This window comes from Lonchura striata, chromosome 2 (genome assembly GCF_046129695.1).
Source record: "Lonchura striata isolate bLonStr1 chromosome 2, bLonStr1.mat, whole genome shotgun sequence".
Classification (NCBI taxonomy): domain Eukaryota; kingdom Metazoa; phylum Chordata; class Aves; order Passeriformes; family Estrildidae; genus Lonchura; species Lonchura striata.
Window position 1 is genome coordinate 48672630 of NC_134604.1, and position 27686 is coordinate 48700315.

The 27686-nt window shown below is 38.6% G+C and overlaps 1 protein-coding gene across 3 annotated transcripts in view; it reads right to left on the bottom strand.

Moving 5' to 3' along the window:
• Positions 1 to 481: 481 nt before the first annotated feature.
• Positions 482 to 27686, bottom strand: part of SLAIN1 (SLAIN motif family member 1) — a 44669-nt gene continuing 17464 nt past the window's right edge. The window contains exons 3-8 of one of the 3 annotated variants that reach the window (XM_021548044.3): positions 21711 to 21860; positions 19678 to 19827; positions 17362 to 17700; positions 7656 to 7820; positions 5404 to 5695; positions 482 to 1586 (exon numbers count right to left, since the gene is read on the bottom strand). In XM_021548044.3, coding sequence (XP_021403719.3) covers positions 1511 to 1586; positions 5404 to 5695; positions 7656 to 7820; positions 17362 to 17700; positions 19678 to 19827; positions 21711 to 21860 — 1172 coding nt within the window. In that variant the 3' untranslated portion in view covers positions 482 to 1510. Of the gene's footprint in view, positions 1587 to 5403; positions 5696 to 7655; positions 7821 to 17361; positions 17701 to 19677; positions 19828 to 21710; positions 21861 to 27686 lie in introns of those variants that run through there. The other 2 variants (XM_021548043.2, XM_031504907.2) reach the window with 2 other exon arrangements.

Here is a 27686-nt window from a genome sequence, read left to right on the forward strand (position 1 = left end):
ATTTCTGTTAAAACAATGCTATGCTGTGCAGAGATCTTACTGCACTAGTATACATCGCTTCTCAGCGTAATGAAAGTTTTACTCATCACTAAGTATTTCCTCCCTGCTTTTTATTTCAGCTCACCTTTTTCAGAAAAGCAGATCCTCAAGCAACTGTGGAGCAAAACTGAGAGCAAATTTGTAGCCACAGTGAAAGGTACACAATCTCTGTTTCCTATTGCAAGTCACATTTGCATGCTCTAAACATTACATTGAAAATGCCTCTTAAGATTATAGTAAGATTGATTTGAAAATAATACATGTTTGTCTTCTAGTCAAACCATGGCTTCTTAACCCAATTAATTTTTTTTTTCAGGTAACTCAGTTACTATTTGCAAAAATCCAGTATAATCTTTATAAAAGTTAAGTAAAAAACATGGAGCTAAGTAGATGTGAGTAGCTAAATTTTCACAATATTTACATTGCACACTGAAGAAGAGCATTATTGCTGAAATAGATTCTTTATTTCCTGAAACATTCCAAAACAGCAGTATACACAGTTGTAATCAAATATTATGTCATATGCCATTATAAGAAAGCATTGATTAGTGCAACTGGATTTTGTAAAAGATCTATCAAAAAGATTTATTTGCATTAAAACTCATTTTCCATAAGCAACTGTTAATAAAACATTACCATTTTATTCTTTGTAATAAAGTACTGAAAATCAATAGTAGTTTTAGAGATCACTGTACCTTTGTAAGTGCAATGTGATTTATGCTGCCATTTTAAATACAAAACACTATGACAATAAATTAACAATTCAACAAATGGTGATAGACCAACAAAACCATGCTGACCCAGCTGGATGTCAATTTCCAGTGAATGCTACCTTTTATTTGTGCTTCTGTAACATAAATATACTGCTTTGTATTGCCAATTGATAAGATTTTATAAGGTATGTTCCTAGCACTAAAAAAGTACATTACCCCAAAAATATTATTTATGGCACAGAAAAAGTTAAATTATCTCTCTGTAGTTCAAGGTTCAGGCAAGTTTAAATGAACTTAAGTATACAAAATAAAATGTACTGAAAACACTAGAAAAGATTTCAAGCACATACATAAGTACCCCAAAATTCAAAATAAAATGTGTGATGCCTTTACACTGAATAAATTATCTCAGAATTTCAGTATGGCAAAGCTGCCCAAAAACAAAATCTCCTAGTTCGTTCCAAGGAAATATTCTTGTATTTTGCACACATATAATACTTTCTTAAGTTCCAAATGCCAACACTGCCATTGTTAGTCTGATAACAATGCAGCTGTTAGGTAACTGATTAAGTGCAATATTTAGTATTCGATAAGATGTTCATTTTTTAAAAATGACATGGCATTGTAGATGGTTACACATCAAGATCCTGGGGAAAAATAATACTGTATGACCCCCCTTTTCCAAATCGTTGTTACCCAGCCAGCTGGGTAAATGAAATCCACATTATGTGTTTTCCACTGGCGAGGGGCATCCTTCATCAATAGCAGCCGTCTCTCCAGTTCCCATCCCGTATCGTGCTCAGTGATGACAGGGGTTTTGGAGGCTGAAGAAAACTGTATTAACCAAATGACAAGGAGGTAAAAAAAAGGAAAAGGAGGTCATATTTCCTGTGAAAGATCAAGGTAAAAGACATCATTTACCTCTGCAGTGACAACAGCTTTGGGGCTTGCTTAGAGACATCCCTCTGGTGCATTTCTGGCTACATATTAATGCACATATAAAGATCTGCGGTGAAATTAAGGCCACTTCCAATAAGAAGAGTATGACAGATTTGTAAAAGGAATTGAGTGAATAATTGTAGTCATGAATGAGATGCATCTAAATGGCAAGATTTGGCTTTTCAGGGCTAAAGATAGTAAAGACATAATTTTTGTCACTATGGGCAGCAGAAAGCTAATGGGAAACACTTTTCAAAATGTTATTGTGCTCAGCATGTGCACAAAAAACCATCAGTTCATAAAAATACCATGCAAGCAGCAAAGAATTTTATCAGCTGGAAAACTCCACCAACTTCTATTCCAGTCCCTCCTCACACCTGGGCTGCATCTCTCATTCCTCAACAAGGATTTCTAAAACACTTTCTAAGCATCTTCCAAACTCTCCGGGTACTACTGAGGCAACTATTTGAAGTAAAACTCAGAAAAGGAAAAACAACCATCTGACTTCATCTAACTACTGGTAACACAGCAGGCTCTGTATCTAATCTGCAACAACCATAATTTTGTTACACTCCAATTTACTGAAAAAATTATGTTTCAATTTGGTGACACTATTTCATACAAAAGCAGACCTCAAGCCTGGTTTTCACACTACCCTGGCTTTTGTTTTAAGTTACTGATGCCTCCTCTCCCTTCCAAATGCTTTTTGCTGTAAAAAGGCAGAGACATCTTGTCAGGCAGTTGGAAAGTCAGTCAACAGAGCAGCTTCAACTCTCTGTTGTTTTAGTAGCAAAAACACTGCACCTAAGTAAAAACAGTTGGTTAAAGTTAGATTCAGCCAAGCTGCTTTTATGCAGCTCCACTTTGGTAAACACCATTTATCTTTGATATAAATCCTGTTATTTGAGTCTAAGAACATAATCTGTCTCTGCTGCTTTCTGCAACTGCTGTTTTCATTCTCAGAGAAAAAAGAAGAAAGTAAGTTTAATAATCTTAAAATAAACCAAACCAGAGAGGGAGAAAAAATAGCTAAATTGAAAATAATTGTAAGAATACTGCTATATATCCAGGGGTGAATCTCTGCTAGAGGGACAGAAAACGTGCCAGCAATGAAAACCATTTCAAACAAGCACAAGCTGTTGGTATGACATCATGCTGTTTGAGACAACAGATCTTTGGAGCGGCATTTCTACTTTTCCATCCCCAGCTGAATAGCAGTAACTGGCTCCAGTACAAGGCAGCAAGAATAAGCAAGCCTTGGCTCCACAGGTATGCTTATACTCCTGCCACACTTGTGCCTGGTATCTGGCATGATCCAGACCCTGAGCTGCTGACTGATGTTCTGGCTTTGTGGGCACTGCAGGGCAGCCCAGCTGTCCCAGGCACCTCTCTGCTCCCCCTGCCCTAAGGGCAGCTGCCCACGCTGCCCTTCACACTGCATAAGGTTAAAACACAGAGAACTGGAAGTTGGGGTCTACAAGAAGCCCTGAGACGAGTCAGAAAGGGTTGAGGGTTGTGTGGATACACTCAACAGGAGCAAAAAAATAAAGGTGCTGAGTTCTAAGGCTAAGAAGAGAAGAGATGGATTACACTATCACAATTTCTTTACACTGCTTGAATCACTAATGGTAAGGAGAAATCCAGTTAATATTTAGCCAAGTTATTTATCTCAGCTATTATAATTTTTATTACAAATTTTTAAAAGCTCTCCCTCATCCAGTGTTTTATTCTATGCAGTAAATATTGAAGTTCCCCAATGCAACCCCAATATAATGTGTCTAAGAATCCATTTTAAGTATCTAATTTGACTACTTAAGTATCTACTACTTTAAGTATTTAAGTATAAAGTTATAACTACTTTAAGTATCTAATTTGACTACTTAACAGTCTGGCAAAAGGTAAGAACACAGATTTGCTCTGAATATGCACCTTTCCCTAAACATCTGATTTATTTAAAAAAACAAAAGACCTGTTCTATTTTTAATCAAGTCATGACTACAAACACTATTTAAGTTCAAAAGAAGACTCTTAAACTGATAATCAGAAATACCATTAATTAGAAAATACCATAGTGAAAAAAACTGACAACTGAATTCCTTCCAAGGAAAGTCAGTATGAACTGAAACCGCTTGTGTTTTTCCAAAGGAATCTACAAAACTGAACGAGGGTGTTGAAGCACTGCAAGCTGACACCCAGTCTACCTGGGCGTTTTGAGTCCTGTGTACTCGGCACTCCCACAGTGCAAAGAGCATCCATCTTCAACCATGCCTGGCTCTATGGCAACACAGGATGCTGCTAAGGCACATTTGAAGGAAATGAGACAGCAGCCCAGACTTCTGGGACTATAAAGAGCTTTGTTACTGATTTGAATCAGTTTCTAATAAAAACAGTGTTGAGAGTACAGTGTCTCAGTCTCCCACTGAAACCTCTTAATTTTGTTTTTCTTTAATATTGACTGTTGTATGTGAAGTTACAAAATAGCAAGGGACTGGTCTTCATAACCCAGAAAGGCTTCCTCACATGTTGCTATGAAAGATTTAAGACTCTGCAGAAGAACATGAAGTAGAGGAAAGGAAAAAGAAAAAAGGAAAGAAAACCCTCAACTATAAAGAAGTCTAACAGAGAGAGCTTCCTGCTGAGAGCAAAGAAGGTTATAATAGAAATCTCATGGTACAGTCTTCATCAAAGAAGAAACCTGGCAGCTCTTTATCAAAGTTTCACCACAGCTGGTCAAAATCTGTTGTTAGTCACATCAGTGTAATCCCCAAGTAACTCAACCAAAGAGAGAATGTGAACAATTGAACTTATTCTGGATCTAGCCACTATGTAGTGAAAAGTACAAAAATGATGAGAGCTAAACAGTGACAGTTCATCCAACAGAAAATGAAGTGGTCACACAGCAGGCCCTCACAAGAGGAGGAAGCAATGTGAAGAAATAGTTGGAGGAGTTAACACAAATTGAGAGTTTTTCCTTGAGAAGACTTAATTCCTATTCATTACAGAACATGTAGCTAAGAGTTTAACTCTCAGCTATGATAAGGTGATTAAAACATGTTTTTCATCAAGCCTATTTTATTGCTTGACCTAAAAATAATTAATTTGAAGATTAATTTCTCTCATTCTTTTTGCATGCAAAAATTTGCATTTACTTGACAGTACAGCATATTGCAACTATGTGATATTCCAGGATTCCCTGTGTGTCTATTGTATCCCAACTGGAATTGAAAAGATGTTGGTTCAAACCATGACTGTACTATTCAGTGTATTTCCTTCTTCACAATGTTGTAATGGTACAACTTGCATTTTTACAGACTACTGCCATTTACAACAGGGATGCAGCTCTTTTTATGTGAGCACTCTAAGATTAGCTCACGCCGTGACACTGAAATAACAGTAGGCACAAGTCAGGGAGAAGGTAAGTAAAATCAGTTAATGGTATGAGGGAGGTTTGTGTTTGTTTGGATTTCTTACTGACAGGTGGCAATCCATTCCCATTCACGTGGGATTACACACTATCCATTCTCAGAGTCTACTAGAGCTACCAGCATGCATTGCCCATCACTATTTCTGGCAAGCAATCTCCCCCCATTCAGTGACTCAGCACTGGGAGACAGAAGCTTGTGTTTTGTAGTTCCATATTCAGGAGGTAAAAAAATCCCACTATTTAAGCCTAAGCCATGCACACAGAGGTTGAGGCCTGTTTAAGTCTCACCTTCGAACCGGCTGTGCAATTTTACTTCTGGGAATGCCACTCCCATTGACGGCCAGCGATGGTCTAGGAAGAGCACTACGCCCCACGATGCCTTGACCAGCAGTCTTGTTTGGCATGGGGATCCCAGTGCTGGAATACAGCTGCGAGTTGCTGGACACTGGAATACTGCTACTGTTACTACTCCCTTGTACGGTTGGGCTTACATAGGCAGTAGCTTTGAGAGGCTGTCTGACAGACACTGGAAAATGTCCCACACTGTGAACTCGGTGTTGAAGCTGACCTGGCGATGGAACTGTGAAGAGTGATAGAAAACCAATCAACAAGGTCAGTATGCAACAAATGATGCAGGTAATGATGCTCATTTCTAGATAGATCTGAATAAGGATAAACACACCATTATACAATTTACTTGCTGATTACAAACTGCTGAAAAACCTCTTGAATCCAATACTGTATCCAGTAACACTGAACTGAACTAAAATATCCTGCTCCACCTCCACCCTGAAAAAAAATCCCAGTCCATATCCATCCTTCTTTCTCCCCTCAAAGAGATTAAATTAGCCATTATAAGCACACTAAATCCACCTTTTTTTAGAGCTTTAAACAGGAGAAACTGCTGAAGGTAAAAATTAGTCACTGTTAGGTGATTTGGATTTCTGTGAGGTGGCATGCAACAACCACATCTTGTTCAAGCAAGACTGCATTAAGCATTATGAAGCATCACAGAAGTTTAAGCTTTATGCAAGAAAACAATAAAAAGGCTATAAAACATCTTGAATGTAACAGCATATTCCACAGCTGATGTTATGTAAACTATCATTTTAAATCAATGCTATGAGCTCCAGAAGCTTTAGATATAGATTTTTCTACCTAATCCTGCCCTCTGGTGTACATTTGGCAGGCATCACTTTCCAAGTCCACGTACCAAAAGCAAACAGCCTGAAGCATATAAATTAAGACACTGTATTTAGAGCAATCCTTCAAGTCTTTGAAATAATTATATCTTTAAACCATTTAAAGACACAGGAAAATCTGCAGGGGAGTGATTCAATTAAACTATACTGTCAATATATTGTTATGGAACTCTTATCACAACATAGTTCCTAAAATACCCCAGCACAGCTACTTACTATGAAAAGTCTTTCAGAAAAATGGAATTTTATACACACACATATATAAGAGCATGAACACACAAAGTAATATGTATTTCTAAAATAATAAACAAAATTAAACTCTCAATGCACAACCATGAAAATCCACGTGGAAGCCTGAACTATTTCCATTCTCATATTCAAGCAGGAAAAAAATACAAAAAAATAACCCATCAGTCCTATTCATTAGAGAACATTTTCCAGAAAATAATATTTTCCAGAAAAGAGGCAATTTAATTGAAGACATTTATGACTTGTGCTCAAATTTGAATGAAAACACCCACAAGAGAAGTTTTTGCCAACTTCTCCCTCCAAAACCTCACAGGAAATGGAGAATGTAAATTAAATCCCTTGTTCCCAAATTATTTATTTTTTCCTCTTTTTCCACAGGCTTCTGCCTGTCTCCAGTAAAATCCACATCTCCCATTTCCACTCAAGAACCTCAACCACTGTGCTAGAAAAGATGGGTTTGGAACTTGATCTATCTTGCTCACATTCTACATTAATAATTCATCTACTACTAGATCAATAGTCGCTTCATCCCCCCATCAAGAAGTCACCTAAATTAAACCAATTACAGAGAAATTTTAATTCCCCCACTCAACAGGTATATTATACTTGAGAATATAAGCCTCTGTTTACTGCATTTCCTCAGAAGAAAGTGGCTCAACTTCAGGAGAGAAGTCATGCCTTTTAAGATAGTGTTTATACAGTGTACTGTACAACCAGCATTGTATAAATTACCAAGAAAAGCAGTTTCCAATTATAGTATCAAAACTAAAAATGTGAACTTACATGAATTAATGGCATTTTTGGTGTTTCTACAATATTACTGTTTAGTATTATTATTATTATTTCAGTTTTAATGCTGGCACAAGATAAATGGGCAAAGAAAAAAAAAAGTGAAGAAACTTTCAGTAACAAGACTGGCAGAATTTGCTTTCCAAAACAGAAACTTTGAAAATCCTGGGATATATTAAAATCTTGTGCAAAATAACAGTTTTCTTTTAATTTTTCATAGAACAAAGGATCCGTGACCAGAACGTGTATTCTACCACTTTCTCCATCTCTTGTGCTCAGCCGAAGAACACAGGTACTTACTACACGACTGCATCCTTGAAATCCCATTACTGGCTCCATGCAAATTGGAGTCAAAGCTCTGACTATTCCTCACAGTGACAGGAGAACCAGCAAAACCAGCAGTACTGCTAATGGTGGGGGTGCTTGGCATCCGAGCAAGGTTAGGCATGCTTCTGCGGAGCTTGTCTGCAGCAAAAGAAAACAACATCCACAGTCAGGTCAGAACTTCCAATAAACACAAGCAGCCTCAGTATCAGTCCTGTAGAAAATCAGAATTATAACTAACTATTTCAACAAAAAGAGAGGTTTTGCTCTACCAGAGTAATATGAATATGTTATTGACAGCCTTCAAATTGAACTATTATGGCTATTGCAACAGCATGATTATTATTCACAAGTAATTTTAAAGACACCACTAGGCAGTACATTTGTGGAACTGCAAGGATTTAAACAATGATGAGTTTCACATAGATGTGCAAAGTAGGTCAGGTGATCCATGCCCTAAATGTGCCTGTTTCTTTGCAGTGAATACAAAAGCAAGTCTGCACTGGCAGTCAGACACAGCTATTTACTCTGTGGATGTTGAAAGACAGGTGAGAAATCAATCCTAAGTGATTGAAGTCTTGCTTTCAGGTGCCAGTAAGATGCTACATAACTCCATTCAGAACCTAATCTTGTTAGCATGTTAAGTTTCTGCAGGCAGCCACATGGAAAAACTGCCAAGTCTAAGTTGCTTGGAGGTCTAGGTTGATATCAGAATTTTCAACTCTAGTGTTTCTCCCTCCTACCTCACTTGTGGTACCTGATTTAGAAAGTGTGGTACCTACACTTTCAGAGTAGGTTTTTTTGTAGGGCTTTTCACAAAAAGAAAGCTGCAAACGCCCCTGATTTGGAGCAGATACAACAGCTAAGGCAAGCGTCTAAGAGGTCAGAAGATGTCTTCAGTCCCACTCACACCAGTTCATTTAAAGAGAGAAACTGAAACCTTCCTGACATCTCACGTCTCAAGGCAGCTTCCCAACCACAACACCACGAGGTAATCTAAAGGAAAACTTTTCCGGTCTCTTCTGCCATCAGGCCAAAGGGAGATGATTCTGTTATGTGCAATCAGAAGGGACGGGGAGAAAGGCACAGACTGAAGAACCTGGTCTTGTGACATGACAAGACTGTAAAGCACTGTTGTGGGAAAACAATGGGCATTTATTAAACTGTCATTGACAACATCACCAAAGTTTGCCTCTTGGCCAGGTTCAGAAGTACAAGTGCTGTGCCCTGCTGAGGTGGCTACATCCCCCGTCATAGCATGGCCAGCACAGAGGTCACCAGCTCCTGACACAGGTTCCAAAGGCTGGTTCTTACACTGCAACAGAAAGCAGGGGTGTGCTTGTCTTGTCACACCAGCTAGGACTGCTGTCTTCCACAGAGAGCAGGGCATTTCCAGACTGATGCTTTGGTTTTATGCATAGGAACAACACAGTACACTGCTTGGAACTGCTGGCATGGGTCGACCTCCTGGCTCATACAGGGCAAGTTCAGTTCACAGAAACTGCATATTTATTTAGAGATCTCTGTTGATCAGTGCACATAAATATACAACCTATTTAGCACCATCATTAGCTCCTCTAATCCTTAAAGCTGCTAACAAGTGAAATATATTAAGACATGACAGTACACTTCTATCTATACAAGTTATTAGGAATCACTGACAGTAACTTCAAAATCTGTGATGCCTACGTAACGCCAGCAACCTGTGTCACAGAAAGGCTGTATCTCCAGCAGGAAAAGGAAACGCAAGGTTTGAATCCCTGGAATCCAGAGTACAGTCAAATCCTAATAAAGAACTACAGTACAGACAATCTTTCACCAAACTAGTCAGATTCGTGCTTCAGTGACTAACTATGGACAGCAGCAGACTGAAACTGTCAATGGTACAGCAGTTAGCAAGGGGATTACCACTGTGGTGCATCCAGATAGTAAGTATTAGTATCAGTGATGTAAAAATGTAAAAACAGTTATCAGGCTTCCAAAACTGTCCAGGGGATGCAAACAATAGCACCCATTCAGCTACTGTATGTATCTATTTCTAAAGTATTCAAGAATTCTGCAAACTGAAGAGGGAACTGTCACCCTATGAAGCAATCCTTGGGCAAGAGTAGCAAAAAAATCATGAATATGGGATGTCTGTAGGTCCAGTTAATTCTGGAGTCTTAGCCTACCCTTTCATAATACTAGTTCCTGAAATCCTAATTCAACATTAGAGAGCTTGGGAAAAAAGGGTTTGAGCAGCAGGATGGCAGCAGGGAAGATGGCACTGCATAAAATAGCTTTTTAAGTATCATGTTGTATAGCAGGATTCTTTGGACTCTACTTGCTCTTCCACTTAGAGACTGTATCAGCCACCCCAGGCACTATTACTGCCTTGAACTGTCCAGTGGATGCAGCTACAACAGCAGAAAAATAGGGACAGAAGTAGCTTGGATTTCCTCCATGTCTTGGGTGGCCACGTCTTTTGCCTCCTGTTCATTAATCAATCACTCCTTCTTGTTCCAGCAGTTTGCTCTGCTGCTGATTCATTCAGTCCTCAGGGAGCAGATTCCTGCTGCACCTGCAAATTCTCATCCATCAAGCAGCAGCGTTACTTCTTTGATGGGTCCTTGTGTCTGCTGAGATAAATGGCCCTGAAAAGCAATGAAAATAGCAGGTCAGTTTTGTGTTTGGAGAAAACCCAGAAATGTTCGCCTTGATGGCATTTTGCAGCTTTCATCTCCTTGGATGATGCATCCTCTTTCATCTCCGTCTTGAAGTTTGTTCTGTCACCTGCTTCCCTCCTAAAAACAGTGGAAACAGCCTTACAGACTTTTTGTTTGTAAATGAAACTATGGTTCTTGTGAGCTTAATATGTGGAAGCAGAAGGTGGGTATTACATGATTTTAGTATTATTTCAGGCCACTGAAATATGAATAGACATGAACTTGCTGAAACTATATGAGAAGAAAACAAAAATATTTTCCAAGCTGCTTTCCTTTTCAGACCTCTTTGCTGTCCTAAGACTGATGAGAAAATTAACAAAGAGGAGAAGAAGTAGAGATGTATTCTCAGTTGAGAATTAATTTGTTTAAACAGTCCTGTTTGTGATGAACACTGAAATTTGCTACAGTTTCTGCTACCTCTTCTGCACTAATCTGGTTCAGTGACAAACCTAAAATATAATCAGTTGCTTGCAGCTGGTTTTCTTAGGAAGAAGATGTGGATAGTAACATCAGTAAGGGACTTCAAAGGACCTACACCTATTCAACAAATGACTGGACATGGCACTTGGTGCCATGGTCTAGCTGGCAAGGTGGTCGTCAGTCAACAGCTGGAGTTGATGATCTCCAACAGCATCCATAGTTACTACTGTGACCCACTACTGAGTCTCAACTAAAACTTAGGCTGAAAAAATCATGGTGTTTAAGTAGAATGCAGCAAGACAAAGCATCACAGGTGCATCTTCGCCTTTCCCAGCCTTCTTTGAGATGAAATATTATGACCTACAGACATTGTATTGTTGAGGCATTTGTACATGTGAAGAAAATTCAAGGATAGGTCATGCACGGGGAGTTAATAACTGGTTCCTGGTTCTTACCACCTTCTAAAAATAATTCATGCATATACACACGTGCTTGTCATTTCATGAGTTTTCTTTAGGCAGCATACATTTTCCTTTCACAGACTGCCTACTGCATGTTTACACTTTTCCTCATATGTGGCATCCATGCTGAATTAGCCCATTGCCTCTACAGCACAAGAAAAGCTGGGAATTATGAAATACAGATCCTATGCCCTCAATTGCAAATGTTCATGAAAAGGCCACCCTACAGCACAGATTGTATTCAGTACTACCAGAAACAGGTCAAAAAGCAGGAAAAAGTGCCCCATCTTTGTCAAACATTCCACAAAATTACAATGAAGACAACATTTCGCCTCTCACCCAGCTGCCTCAGTTCTGATTTTTTGCCAGGAAGTTCTTCCCTGATGCTATTTCTTCTCTGAAGTCAGCTTGGGATGAGTGGCCCAGCTTCTTTCTGGCAGGACACCAGAACAGGCAGCACCTGCTTTCTATCTTCTGACCCTCGCACCACTGGTGGCTGTCCCTGTTCCACTGCTGCTTTTCTTTTTCCTTCCTTGACCTAATACTATCACTGGCTGAAGATTAATTCCATGGAGCACACAAACAGACCTTGTCCTCCGAGCAAAGCTGCTCCAGAAGAGCTGCGTCTTGGTGGGCTGCCAGGTGGGGACTTCTGTAGCAGTTCTTGGTCAGTATCATCTTCCATCTGCCAAAATGCCTCATCCAATGAGGTTCTCCTTGCAAGAACGACTTAAGTTGACTGTACAGTGAAGTCTCTTAAAATCCATTTATTCCTTCACAGTTATCCTCTGCAAGTGTTGTCAATTGAACGAAAGGACTCCCAAAACCTCACCAAAACCACAGAAATGTAATACAATGAATCAGAATTATTGGTGTCTCAGAGAAATTTGTATCACTGTTTGAGCTACCTTAGCAGTTTCTCACACATATTTAAATATTTCACGCAAATCCTGCCTTATCTGTATTGTATGCACAGATAGGTCGGGGTAAAATCATAAGGAAAGAACCTGTGCTTCTCAATTTTAGATATTATGTTCTATATTATATAGACATTCAGAGTGTGTTCTGAAATCCTTAACAAACTTGTAGACTCTGTAACAACTTCTCTTGTAGACTCTATTACAACTTCACTTTTTGGGATTCATTTCTCTTTCTCACCTCTGAAGACTTGAGAACAGTATCTACATTATATTTGTCATCAGAGCTATTTGTATCATCTCAAATACACCAGGGTCTTTTTAATGGTCTGTGGAATCATCAGCTGATACAACAGAGACATCAGTGTGTAAAAGCACAAATACAGATTAAAGAAAGTCCTTCAGATAAGTGAGTAATGTCATTCTCAATAATGTCAATACCTCCATTTTATTCAGAATTATTACTTCATCTCATCCTGCTTTCACATGCATATGTCTCCTGCCACAGACAGGGCCAATTAAAGATTTTTCTATTAGCCTTCCATGAGTTCTCCCACTGATCACTGTCCTCAATATAATCCAAAGGTAGCAAAGTAATATTGTTTTACTCCTTTTCTGTAATATGGTCTGCAACAATTTCCTAGAAAGAATTTTTCCTTTCTTATCAAGCAAGAGAGGCTATGAGCAGAGAACACTTCATACATCTATGCTGAACCCATATCTAAACACAATGCACTGCTGCTCTTCTATGTCTGCCTGGTGTTTGCTTAAAAAGCCCAAACAACAAATAGAAACCAAGACTGAAGCTTTCAAAATGAGGCAACTGCCAACAATGTCCATAATATTTTTGAAGTGTAAGCAAGAAAGTTACTCATAACTAGTAATTTCTAGAAAGTAAAAGCCAAGTTTTTCAAGTAAATGGTATCTGTGGCTTCTTTATGAAGGTATATGCCAAGCCAAAAACTTAAAAAGCAACATGAAAAGGTAATAGAAAATACACATTAAGATTAACCAGATTGAATGCTTTGCTACTCCATGAACCATGTATTTTTCATCCACTCCTTCTTACTGTATCATAATAAACTCCTTATTTACCTGGAATAATTTGTCCAAAATACAAAGTTTCCAATTTTCATATGTTATAAAAATGGACACTTTAAAATGCACATAAAGTAAGTGGTGCCAGGATAAAAGGTTGTGAGTAAGCTGATCTCAAGAGATGCAAAGTAGGTCTGATTGAAGAAAATCAATCCCATTTTCAGTAGCTTGTCTATCCTGGAGTTTGATTACTCTGGATGATTTCACAGCATTATAGTTAACCGTTACTTCTAGTTTCAGAAAATCACAAGTATAAAGGGCAAAAATACTATCAGCTAATTAATAAAATTACTAAACAGAAATAAAATATATTTTTAAAAAGTTGAAGTGAAAGTAATTACTTTTGCATCAAAGTAACAAAAAGAATGTATATTTATGGACAACATAAAGCAGAAAGCAGCTTGATTTTATGACTTTTGGTGGTATTTCTTCTATGAAAATTATTATATATAAAGTATTCTTGATACTAATAGTTAGCAGAGTTTTAAGTTGCTAACCAGTTCTTCAAATTAGACTACTGGGAGAGAGACATAGGCATAAATCTTTCCTGCAACATATTAAAAGCAAATATATTAAAAGCTTTATTGAAGTATAAAACACACACTAACTAGACATACTCACTTCAGCTACTTGAAACAGATACTTAAAACCTGCTCACATCCTGTCCCTCTCAGATTTTCTTTAAATTATTTATTTTCTGACCCACCAACCAATTACAAAATCTCCATAAATCAGAATACCTTAAAAAGTTTACAAATTGAATTTCTCTGACGTAACTCATCATCAAAGAAAATTCAGCTGATTTAGGAAGAGGGTGTAATTAAACAAGGAAAACAAAACCAGACAGATTTCACACACAGCTTACCTATTACTATTCTTGCCAGAACTGGCAATAAAATCTATTCAAAAGCTAAGATAACATATACACTCTACAGACAGCGGCTGTGAAAATGCTGGTTAAAAGGTAACAAGTACACCTATAGCTCATGCTACAAGTGGCCCCACATACACCCTAAACACATTGCAACAAATTTCACATTTAAATATATTGAGATTGGCACAGACCTGCCACTTTATGCTAATGTTTACCAAGAGCCTTCCAGTACAGCAAGCTACTGGGAACTGGCAGTAAATGTGACTGACACCATTCATTCAGACATGCCGGGAATAAGGCGAGATAAAGAACCTGGACCTGGGAGTGGGGGTAACATGGTGTGGTATGGTCCAGAAGTATGTAATTTTATCTTCAAATATACGTACAGCAATCCAAAACAGGGCAGAGTGTCAATATTACAGCAGGGGCAGCACTTTGCTACAGCACATTGGCAAAAACAATGTATGAGCTCTCAAGTGTAACTTCAGACATAGCTGGAAAACATCTGAGAGTCTATTCTCACCCCCAGAAAAGGCAGAAGATCACTAGAGCACCAGAAACTGCAAACATTTATCTGCCACCTAAAATGCAACCCCATGGATGGAGAACAAGCAGACCTTTGGCTGTAGTGAGAGACCAGACACCTGGTGCACATGTCAGTGCCTATGTGAAGGTACCCCATGGCATCCCACAGATCCCAGGTTGTTTATGGAAGCTAAACAGCATTGACACAGGGTCATGGTGAAGCCAGGGTGCATCAAAGTACCTCATATATAGCTCTATCCCCACAGCTGAATTAGGCCTTTCATACACAGGTGGGTACCCACATCTCAGCACTTAAATGTAGGTGCTTCTCATCAGGCAAACAATACTATACTCCTAAAAGAGTTAATAGAGTTTTCCAGGTTTATCACATCTTCACCATATTTTTCATATGCAGGTAATTAAGTACTTCACATAGAGGACCATATCAAATAAAGATCACTGAAAGCATGTAGGGCAGCATCCCTCAAATTATTTGCCTAAAGGCAAAAAAATTGTAATTAAGCTAAATATGTAGACTAGTGGAAATACTGTGTCAAAGCTAAATACTGGGGCTTTTACCCCAGACTGAGTGTCAAAATTCAATAGTTACTTGCTCCTTGTTCTTTTATTAAAAGCTCTGTGAATGCCCAGGTGAAGCAGAGTCCAGACCCTTGACTGCACATACAAGAACGAAAGGGATCTCTTTGGGAGAAGACAAAGGAATAAAGATTTAGGAAGACTGCTAGAATGGCCAAGAGCAGTACAGCATGTGGTATGTGTGACTTAATTATTAATTATAGATCATGCTTTCCACATATACTGAAGGCCGAAACTAAAGGTTCCATTTTTCCATCTTCCACACCCTTCTTTCTCAATTGCCCTTGTAAACTAACAGTGTGGAACACACCATCCATCACAGAGAGCTTCAAATTCTTGTTTTGCAGTCTACCTCCATTTCAACATGCAGGAATTCTTGAGAGACAACAAAATTGTTGCCAAGATGGTTAAGTGCTGATGAGAAGATGTAATACTACACAGACATCCTCAGTACAGCGAACACTTAACTCCTTATCTCCTTGTCTGCCAAAAGAACACAAGCAAAGCAAAATGTTTCTCACCATCAGTATTTGCCACTTACATGGATCAGAGTTGCATGTGTGAGAGGCTGAAGGTGTAGAGGCTGAGGAGATCACTCCCTCCTAAAGACAGTGGTACTGACTATTACAGCACTGTTTGTCATTCATGCAAACAGGTAACTGAAGTCCCAGCTTCTGGGTTATGACAAACACATTATCCAACACCTCCAAGTTCTTGAGAAAAAAGTCAACCAGGTGATAAAACTGGTGGTCTTTTACATTTATACACTTCATAGTTAATAAACTAGGAGTCTAATGTTTTTAGTGCCTTAAAGGTTTCCATGTCTTTCCATGCAGGAAATACAATGCTTAAGTTCCACTGACATGGAACATTAAAAAAAATCATTTAAAACACATTTGGGAGCCACATAATAACATGGCAGCAACAAATCATTCTCTTACTCCTGAACAAAAATGCCTCAAAGCCTTCCTTTCTAACTCTCAACATTTCTGCAAACCCAGCAATGTTGTCCCACTCTTGTAGCTCCCTGACAAGAAAAGTAACATTAAAATTAATATGGCACAAATACTGTACTAACAGACACCCACGCTGCTCTACCCTCTGTTAACATCACCTCAGCTTCTACACTGCCACTTGTCAGTTATACTTCCATGCCATAGCTTACTTTGAATAGAAGTGGTTTGGGCACCAACCTGTCATGTCTTGTTTGTCAGAAAAGCTACATGCATACCTGTAGCACCATAAATAGCAACTATATGTTGTTTTAAACAACACATTTATTTTCTTGCCCAAGGGTGAGCTGTAACCTGTAATGTTACAAACAAGACCCTGGCTGGAAATGGACTATTTAGAATTAACTTGGGGGAAAAGATTGAAGGTATAGGAAAGTAAAATGCCACAGAAAGAAAAATTGTGATTATAATAAGGAAAGAAAAGAACTTAACAGCAACAATGGAGGGAAACATAAATCATGAATATGCACTGAGATACAAATCTTCCATATTCTGGAATGTATCTCAAATGCAGTGCGAAAAAGCAGCAATATCTCAGGATAGCTTGGGAGGGACATTATCTCCAACTAGTTTAACAATCAGCCCTATCAGACCTGGAACAGAAGCAAAATGCCATATGCACTCATCACAGCACAGCTGCATTAACAGCAAACTCGGGAATAAGAAAAGAAATTAAAATCTGAAAACCTGGATCGTATTTTACTGTATCCACAATGGACATGAGTACATCAAGTTTGAAAGCCCCAGAGGTTCTTCTAGCCAACTATTAGTGGGCTAAAACATGCTCTTCTTTACTTTCTGCTTCTTTCTCCACTTGTGGTCATCTTTGCAGCATTTTAAAACAGACTAAGCAACAACTTTCATGACCAGGTCACAGATTACATTTTGCAGAAAACTGCTTAACAATAACATCCCTTCACCATTTACACAGGCTTAAATTATTTGCCACAATTTCTCTTTACAAAATTTATCTATACAAAATTTATCTTTTATTATTTGTACAATTCAACTTTAAAATGGCACTGGCACTTGGCAGAGAAAAGACCACTTCTCAGAAAAGCATGCAACCCACCTCCATTAATCCTATTTGGTTGCTGCTCTGGAGTTTGGGCTTGAGGAGAGTAGAAGGGCTGCTGATAAGTATTTGTAGGGAATTGTGGGGAAGTAGGGCTCCTCCTGCAGTCCCGGATACTGGAGAAAGTCTGTGAGTGAGGAATCCCTCTTTGGAAGGGGGAGCAGCGAGTCAGACGTGGCTGTGGAGGTGGGAGGTGGTCAAACTCTTCCTCATCCTCAAGACTATAGCGATCATATTCCTGGTCACTGCATGTCCCTTTTTTTCCCGTATGCAGAGAAACACTGGCAGTGTGCCTTGACACAGATGCTGAAGTTGAAGCATAATCTTGCCTAAGGCCTGTAAATTCCAAGAGGAGGACGATTCAGCTTCTGCTAAGTGATTAACTCTAAATATGCACTTCAATCTTGAAAACTACACAGGTAAATAGATGGAATTTTACATTGAAAATTGAATTTAAAATGTAATCAAGCTGAGGATCTGATGTGGGATTCATCTGATCTATCCTTCAGGCATCTATGCCTGAATTCTCTCCTTCAAAATCTTTTTTTCAATAAAATCCTAAAAAAGAACACAGGCATCTCCAAAAATGTCTTAGATCCTTTCTTAAGAGGAACCACTCTCAGGAGGCACCTATTTCTCTGCCAGTAAGGACAACATAAGTACTAAGTCCTGAACTTCTTCTTAATTAGAGGAATTATACACACATTAGATTTTCAATTGCTTTTGAACTTTTGTATTTGTGCAAATAAAAACGTTCACAATGACAATTAGTTCCTGATAGCATCCATTCTCATGGACAAGGCTTAGTGGTAACACAACTGTATTTTACACAGGTACACAATCCTACCACCCTCTTCTCAGAATGCCAGGTTTTGAAAACCATCTTACAATAAGCACTACCCTGTAAGAGCCTGTTTCTCCAGGTCAAGTGAGAGGGAAACATTCACATCCCTTGCACATCCCTCCTTTCTCCAGATGCACAGCAAACAAGGAAAAACCACTGCACTTCCAGGAGCCAAGTAACTCTGACAGTAGCTGCAGATAACAACCTTCCTAGACTTACAAGAAGCCCTAATTTTTAACAGATGTCTTTGCTTCATAATGGAAACTTCTTAATATGCTTCCTCTCCCTCTCCTCAAGTGGGAGTTTCTATTTGTGGCTGTGAAGAGAGCGTGCCTGTGTGCACATACAGAATTGCCACTTTCCACAGGATTAAGTGGTCAACAACTGTCATGTACTCAAACATTCTCCACCAGCTGCTGCTACAAGAATGAGATACAATCAATTGCACATGACACAGATTTGAAGAGAAACCAGCATTTTTATTTCCAGTCTGCCAGTGCCCTGATTCTTTAAACAGCTAAGTACCTGGTATTTTTGAAACCTCACGATGAGCACAGCTATCATTTAAACAATGCAATCCTTTGTATCCTTGACTGTCGTAACTTTTTTTCTTTTTAAAATTAGAACACTTGTTAATTTCTTGCTGAACATGATGTGTGCCACCAGATACTCAGCAAGCTCTCCTGCTGGCAGGTGATCACTCTGCCTGCCCAGTCTGGTGGCTTCGGCCAGATCATGGCTCTAATTTTTTCTGCGCATTTAGTATTTTGTTTTATATAATCACTTATTATTCTGCATTTTCATTCAGGCCCTCCCTGTTAATTTCTCTTGCTTTTAATCTCATCATTTCCTCCTTGATGTCTCACTTGGCACTAACAGGATACAGGAGAAATACTCCACTTATTGTCTCAGCAACCTCTAAGTCAAATGCCCTTTATTTATTAATAAAGACATTTTACAAAAATTACTAATAAGCCAAACTATAATCTATGTCAAAGAAGTCTCTAGGCTCAGATTTGTGCCTAATTACTAGTCTTAAACCAAGATACTGAATTTAAAAGCCCAAATTCCATATTTAAGCAGGATTTCACTTCAAAACTCCCCTGAAAACATAAGAAAATTGAAGTGGAGGCAAAGAAAGCCAAGAGAGCTGCTTATTTTTACCTTTTTCATTAAATGCATGCATGAGTAAAATACTTTAACATCATCCCTCTCCAGAAATAAAATAATTTCAATTAATATTCATAAAAATATAAACATCAAATTTTGTAAAACCCAGTACCAGTTCAGATTAACATGTACCCAACAATAGGCACACCTTCTCCATGCAGGTGAGCAGTACTTCCACCTGCCACTCAAGAGGCAATACCACTTAAAAAAGATTTACTTCACTGAGACCAGACAGAAGTTTTAACTGTTATGGGAAGTCTTCTTCAGACTGTTAGGAAAACCAAAAAAGTGCCACCTACTCTCCTCCTGTAGACGAGCCATGATCTGAACATCAGTGAGGTCCTGCAGCTTGTATCCCATAGAGATGGAATCATCTTCCAGCTCCGACGTGCTCAGTTCGCTGTCTATCGATGACTGTGGACTCAAAGGTGAACTCCTGGAAATGTACCCTAAGTAAGAAAACATACACTTTAGGCTACAAGTATGTCCGGCCACCTTCATTCAGAATCATCTGCTCTTTACATTAAAGTAGCTTAAAACATTTTCTGAATAGCATATAAAAACTTTCAGAAGTGTAGTTCAACTCACTAACAATTAGCAAAGGGCTTTGATATTCATGAGAAGAAGTAAATGTAGGAATGGATCATGAATTCCTCAGCTTGTTCCCAAAACAGCATTGCATAGCCCAGTCAATGAATAATTTACCCAATACTGTTCTGATACAGCTCAGATTAGTGTAGTCTAACCAGCATCTGTATTTGCAACTCTCTTATGGGACTGTGGTTCTCCCTACTCAGTTTTGAAAAACAAGTGGATATGTGTCTCTGACTTCTGCTCAGTACTCAAACGTTGCATTGCTGCTATTTAGCTAAATTTTACTATTCTTTTTTTAAACTATCTATAGTTATCATATAAATCAATCACAGTAACAATTAAGGTTGAACATCATGCAACAGAGAAAACATTGCTTTCTTCACAGAGCTACCTTTTTGAAAGGCTCTGGATTCTACCTTTTCCCTGAGTGTGACAGTAAAATATAAACTAATTTGCAATTAGTTGCATAAGCTAGTTGTTGTCCAACCTTAAAGAAAAATTCCATAAACTAAAACCGTCAATAATTTTCTAATGTCCTCTGGACCACCAGAGACCCACAGCCTGCAGGGCAAGAACTGCTGTGACTGGCTCGCCAGCTGTGCTTGTAGTACAGGTGTGTTTACATCCTCTAGCACTGCTGAAAGCAGCCACTTAAAATTCATCCTAATTTCAGCTATTTTCTAATAATATCTCCAAAACAAAACGACAGGAAGTAGATTACTTTGCTTTGAAGGACTGTATGGAGTATATGTGCTTGCTTTCTTAAATGTGCAAGTTAGAGCAATCTCTGAGATTGCTGAGATGTTCTGCAGAGGTAGTAATAGCTGTGCTCTTTTGGAGCAATAGAGGAAAGCTAGACAAGGTACCTGAGGGTATCTCAAATAGCATGAGTTCATTTAGGAACTTGGCTTTATCCCCTTGAATAGGAAAGATGTTTCACTCACATGCAGACAGGTACAGCAGGCGCTCCGTCTGGAGCTGTTCCCACCCACAGTGCCCATATCCCTTAAAATAGGGATTTCTGCAGTGATTTCAAGCATTGTAAGGAACACTGCACATGGATAGGTATGACACTGATCATCAACCCATCCTCAGCCCATTCTTGATCCTGCCAGCAATAAAATGTTAATGACTCTCCCCAGAAGATTTTTTTCTCCACTGCCACTGCAGTTTAAGAGGAAGTCACACATACAAACTGACTCCTGATATCTGTAGTGAAGAAGGAAAATGAAAATCCTTGCAATTTACAGAAAGTTTTCTATTTTCCTAGAACTTGTGTGTTCCCTGAAAAATAGTGGAAAACATAAAATAAAACTTGAATAGTAGCAACAATACGAACTTGAAAACAGGTATAATTCTGCCAGCTCTTAAATTCTCACTGCCAATTTCATTACACAGCTGTACATATGTTTCTGTGAACATAAGGAAGGGGCACCATGGGGCAGAAATGAGCCACAAAGCTGGGGATGTTTAAGCTGACACAGTCACAACTGTACTACTGGGTAAATCATTAGTGGTATTTATTAGCATCACTCTCCTGTAACATGCTGCATAACACTTGTAGTTAACAGCCAAATTTTAGGCCATTAAAGAAAAAAACCCCAAAACTACAACTTCCCCTGAGATATGAGTTCATATACGATCATCCAAAAAGAGTACTGCTGTTAAAGGCTAGCAGGATTAGATTAAATCAAGCACTTTTGTAAGCACTGTAAATCAATAAAAAGATAAGCATTACCTGTCCGTTCAGGTGTTAGTATTGCTTTACTGGAAGTTTTAGAGAAGCTGGGACTATTACAGCCATTGGTATATGGGGTGAGTCTTGCAACAGGACTATAGGGAAAAGCCAAGGAGACAGGTGTAGAGAAGAGGTTCCGCCATCGGCTAGCTGTTACAGATGCAAGGGAGGAGGGGGAGAAAACAAGATTTACAGTTATTAATAGAACAGTACTGACACAGAGAAAAATAATCTCATCTTAATCTGTTCATCATGTATTCTTTTTTACTTATTACAGGAGGAAAAAAAATGGTGAAAATTCAGCAGCGAATCAGAGGATCAGTGCAGTCTTCTGCATGTAAAAGTGAGCTCTAAAAGGTTTTTTAGTAAATATATCTCTTGACTACATTTTACATATACAAGTTTTTGGTATATATTCATCACATACATCACTGGGTAACTAACACACAAATAACAGAGGAAGTAAAAACTGCTACAGTTAGCAGAGAAACAAAAATGAAATTTATAGTGCTCTTCAAGGAATTGTTCATGACAATTAATCATCACACAATTGAATTAGCAGCTAAATTATCAGTTATGGGAGTTCAGAGAGAGAGCAGTAAAAGATGCTTAACCATCAAGTGCTAAAAACAACTGTAATCCCATATCAAGCTTTTAAGCTACCATATTTTCCCTTCTCTTTTTAAACCACCAAATTCCTGATTGCATAAGCATGATTTTTTTTTTTTTCACTGTTTCTGGAATAACAGAACAAGGCATCCCTTTTTCTATACATTGTTTATAAAAAGCTTGCAAGGCACCTGGTCTTCTAAGCAATATCACAATATATCTTCTAAGTAATATCACAAAGCACTCAGAGTTGGCAAAAATAAATCTAAAGGCTTATTTCATTTATATTTATTTAATTTACATTTCCTTACTCAGTAAAAGTATTAATACAACTGTCCTTTGTTTTGCCTATTTTACATACCTTGAAAAAGTAAAATAAAGAACATTCACATGCTCTTCCAAAAATAAATAAATATTAGTAATAAAATTGTTCTAAGAAAAAGGAAAATTTTAAAATATATACATTTCAGAGAACTCATACAAATACAAGGAAAGATCAAAAACATATGACGGGATTGCATCTTGTTTAATAGAATCTATTTTCTACTCACAGATGTTACTCATCTCTACTCATAGAGGGGGAGCCATGAAAATACTTACACCTAGCCTTGAAATCAACGGCATAACCTCAATGCTCAGCAGGTGTTCTGTGCAGTGGCAGATGCTACAAAGTGATCTTCAAAACCTGAAGGGTCCAAAAGCCATTCTCCATCGCACAGCTACTTAATACCACAATACCACAATCTGCTCTGTTATTTGGACTTGTTCATCCGGTCATTTTACACACTAACAGCCATTCAAATAATACTCAAGTTTCCTGTTTTGAAACCTCCCTACCAACAAAATTATTTAGCAGGACATACTGACTTTATTCCTCTTTCTTGCTAACATCAAGTAGCCATGGGAAGGATGTCTTGGCAAGCTGTCAATCTCAGCCTCACAACTCTCGGAATAATCAGTTTGTCACCAATCCAAACAGTGCTATTTCTCCTCCTATTCCTTTTGCTTTGACCTACTTAAATGTATCCCTGGTTTTTAATGTGTAAAAGCCTCTTCAACTCTTCCCACAAGTGCTACTAAGCTTGGAATGAAGACAACTGCTTGGTTCCAGCACAGGCATGAAGCAGTCTGCTGGGGACAGGGATTACCTGCAGGGCTCAGGCTCTGAGAAAGGTAGCTTAGTACTCGTAAGTAACATAAAAATTCAAACTCTGTTCTTTGCTGTCCCCTCACCGAAGAATTATTTCAACTCCCTCATTTTTAGTGATTCTGGTTCCTTCAAGCTCAAAGAAACCCGAAGTTCTGAGATCTTTAAAGGCAGAATCAGCACAGTTTCAGGAAATTGCTCCATGCCAACTAAGGCACACAACACAGACTTCCCAGCTGGACTGTTTGTCAACATTCACTAACGTGGTCAGTTCTGAAGTGAAGCATTCCAGTGTCTCAGGACAAAAAAGAGAGAAAACACAGTTGAACATAACTCTACAAACTAGCAATTAACATGAGTCCCTGGGGATGAGATTAATTCACTAGGTGTTAGTAACAGCAAACTGATCTGAGGCATTCAGTGAAAGAAATCTGTACAGTCAGAGCAGACCTCAGTATCACATCCACAGCTAATGTCTGTCATTTCTACCAGGAACCATCAATAAGAGCAAGGGATTTCAGTTGCCTGAGATTTCATCTTCCTGCCTAGGACAAGCTACTGCTTTGTAGCAGCCCGATCATTTCCAGGCCTATTAGCTGCCAGCATGTTCTCACCCCCAGATGCGGTTGGGCACACAGCATAAATAAACATCATTCATTACCCTCTACAATAGCCACTGTGAGCTGGCCCACTGAGCACAAGGCAACAGTTATCGTGACTCTGAAAGCAAGAACCCACACCAAGAATTTAATTAGTATTTATGGCCAACCAGATTTCAAACTCCTCTTTCAAACAGCATGTATTCTCAGAGAAAGATGGATGGATGGATGGATGAGACCAAGAAGCTCTATATACACTAACCTCTATATATATTCCCAGTTCTACAAAATTCTGCCACTGTGCCTAAAATAAAACTTTCTCATTTAAAACATCAGGAAATGATGGATACTCTTTAGGCATATAAGTAAACCCATTGTTCAGAATCCAATATAAAGAACAGCTTTCATTAGGTTTCAAATGGAAATATCAACATACATATTGAGTGCTTTACTGTACTAACAAAGAGAGCAAAATTAGACTGAAGTCTTGTGCTAATGACAAAACCATAAAAAGTTTTGTAGGAAGTGAGTGCTATAGACATGAAAGCAAATACATAAATTCATATAAAATTTGTAAAATCCCAACATTGTGCAATGGATACTCATTTTCAAACACGTATTTTGCTCCAAACTGCATGTGAGACTGTCCTAGTTAGCATGATAAGCACCACCCTGCTATACATGGATGAGACAATGTTGTTAAGACCTTTATATTAAGTTTAAAATCCCAGCTGTTCAGCTCTGAATTTTACAGTATTTGTGGTTTCTTCTTAAAGCCCCAATGCCAGTTACCTGCAGATGAAGTAAGATGATCAGGTACCCTTTAAAAACAAAGTAAGTTTCTATGCTTTGCAGTTGAATAGAAACATAGATAATTCTACTCTGAGTAACTTCTACTGAAGATGCACTGAAGGAAGGAAGAGATTCAGCCATGAAAAGGAAAGCAGGGGCATCTAAAACAAAAACCAAGAGAAAGAAACCAAAAATCAATTTCATTTGCTGACATTAAAATATGTAAACGCATTAAATTTCACTTCTTGAAGCATTAAAGTGGTTGAATTAATATTGTAATAAAATAAGCATAAGTTGCCCCAGTCATCTTAAGTCTACAGTTATCAGAAGTGTCCAGTTTTTTTGTGTATTATTTCCTTGGTTTTGATAAAGAATTCAAAAGACTAGCAAGGAAAGGGAATATCAAGGTGTAAGCCAATTCCTACAAATTCCAAAAAAGGATACTACATTTTAGCTATGCACTTTGGAGGGTAGGATTGTGAGTTTTTTTAAAATTGGCTCTTTTTTTAAGGAAAACCTTTTACTGTACAGCTATGTAGACAGACAAGCACAGGGGTTTTGTGAAAAATGCAACTGTCTCAGCATTCATCTTCCTCCTGGGTGCACAACTCTGCCTTCATTCACACATCCAAAAGCTCTGGTTAGAGCTAACAGCCAAATTTGGCTTCCCAGCTTCTCTCCTTTGAGAACTTGGCCAAATATTATGCTCAGATGTTAAGCCTTAGGCATGACCTAGGGCCCAAACCTCTTTCCTCCCCAGCTCCCAGTTTTTACACAAAAAAGTCAGTCTGATGCATTTTCATTCTATTTGGTGGATTGACCAGAACCCATGAGCATACATAAGCAGTTCACGATTCAGCTAGTTTGAAGTAAGACAGACTAAGCAGAAGACTCATTCTTGTGTACCACTACATCGGGTAACCTGGAACAAAATATATATCCACAGATTCTTCTACCAAACCATTCATATCACATTCATTAAGAAGAGTGTTTACCCCACTTAATTTTAGAAGCCTTCAAGTAAGGCCTTAAGATCCTCCAAAAACACGATTTTCGTAAGGATTCTTACCAAAGGGCACTATGAATGAAAAAATTAACACGGGAAGAATACACAAACTCACCAAAGAAGAATCCACCAAAGGTTAATAAATCACATCTAATTTAGAGCTCACATCTGGTTCTGTCAGTCACTGAACTGGCTACACAGCTAGGATGGTGTCAGGGCAGGCATATATACTACTTCCCCATATTCTCTCTCTTCCAGTATCTATTTATGGTGCTTTAGGATGCTGGATCCTATGTCCCAGACACAATTAAAATGCTCTTATGTACATCGATGGCTGACCTAGTCACCTCAGGACACTATTTATTTTCAAAAGGAAGGACAGGGCATGGTTCATCTCACCTCTGCTTGCAAAGGACATGAGCTGTACCCCTTTGTCTGCTCTGCCTACAATGGCAGCCCAGCGTGACTGGCTCCAATACTGAGTCCCATGCATTAAAATGAAACTCTCTGACTGTATTCATTATAGAGAACAATAAACAAAGCTTAAAAACAGAGTTCAAAGACTGCCTTCAGTCTTCACTTTTTCTAAGCAACTGAAAAAGACAACTCTCGCAGCACTAGAGCACAGCAATGCTTGCGTACCTCCTCCTCCTGAAACCAGCTTCAATTTAACTGAAGTCACTGAACTTTCTCAGCAGCAGCTCCAGTTGGAAGCAAACCTCTGTGTTGATTTTTTTAAAGAAGGAAGAGTTTCTCAATCCCCTTTACCAGGAAGATAAAGCTCACTTATATCACATTTAAGGGAGAGATGGAGAAGTAGAGAACAGCGGCAGGAAGGTGGGACAGCTGAAGTAACACCATCTCCAAAAGAAACACATCAGAGAATAGCCTCTGAGATGTGTGTAAGGGCAGGTGAGATGAACTCCATGTCTGACACCAGTCATTTACACACCCACACAGCGCAGAGTAAAGCAAGAGCATTTTCATCACATTTTAACAGTTAACAACAAAAAAGGGAACAAAATCGTAACCACCTCATGACAAAAGTAACCTCACTCACTGGATAAAGATCTACCACCAGGATGTGCAGACAATGCACCTCAAGCCACTGAAGCATCTTCCTCCAACTCCTGTTGGGTCAGCTGGATAGACCCTCTGTCTCCACTGGTTCTGGCTGTAAATTCCCAGGTCTCTGGTTAGGTTCACCCAGCAGGTACTAACTGAAATGGGCAGGGAAGCCATCATCCAGTCACCTCTGCTAGTAGATCTGAACAGGCAGCAATTCCAGTAGGCACAAATGAAGAGCTCTGAAGAAGCTCTGAGGAAGCTTGTGCATTACCCAAGGTAAGGTAGGACTGTGGCAAGAAACTAATGTCTCTTCCACAATCAACATACATTCAAAGCAGCCAGCTTCACCCAGTTTGGCGGGGATATTTAATCTGTTGAAATAACTTTGCCAAAAGCTCCACACCACACTAATTTAGGAGTTGCATCTCTACTCCTCCAATGTGGAAAAAGTGTCTTCACAACGACTTTGCTATTGCAGTCTACAGCACAAAGATTTAAGCAGAGCTGTGTCAGAAGTCATAACATATACCACTTCAACATTGTAGCATTGTGATCATCATGAATTACATTTTACTCATTGCCTATTAATCCAAAGGGGAAATATTTCTGCACAATTTGTGAAAGAGTTTATATTTTCCTTAATAAAACACAGGTCTATCATTGATTATATACATGCACATGTTACCATAACATCATACACAAAATCCAAACTCTCATATTCTTTTGGCATAAACATTGTGAAACTCATCCCAACC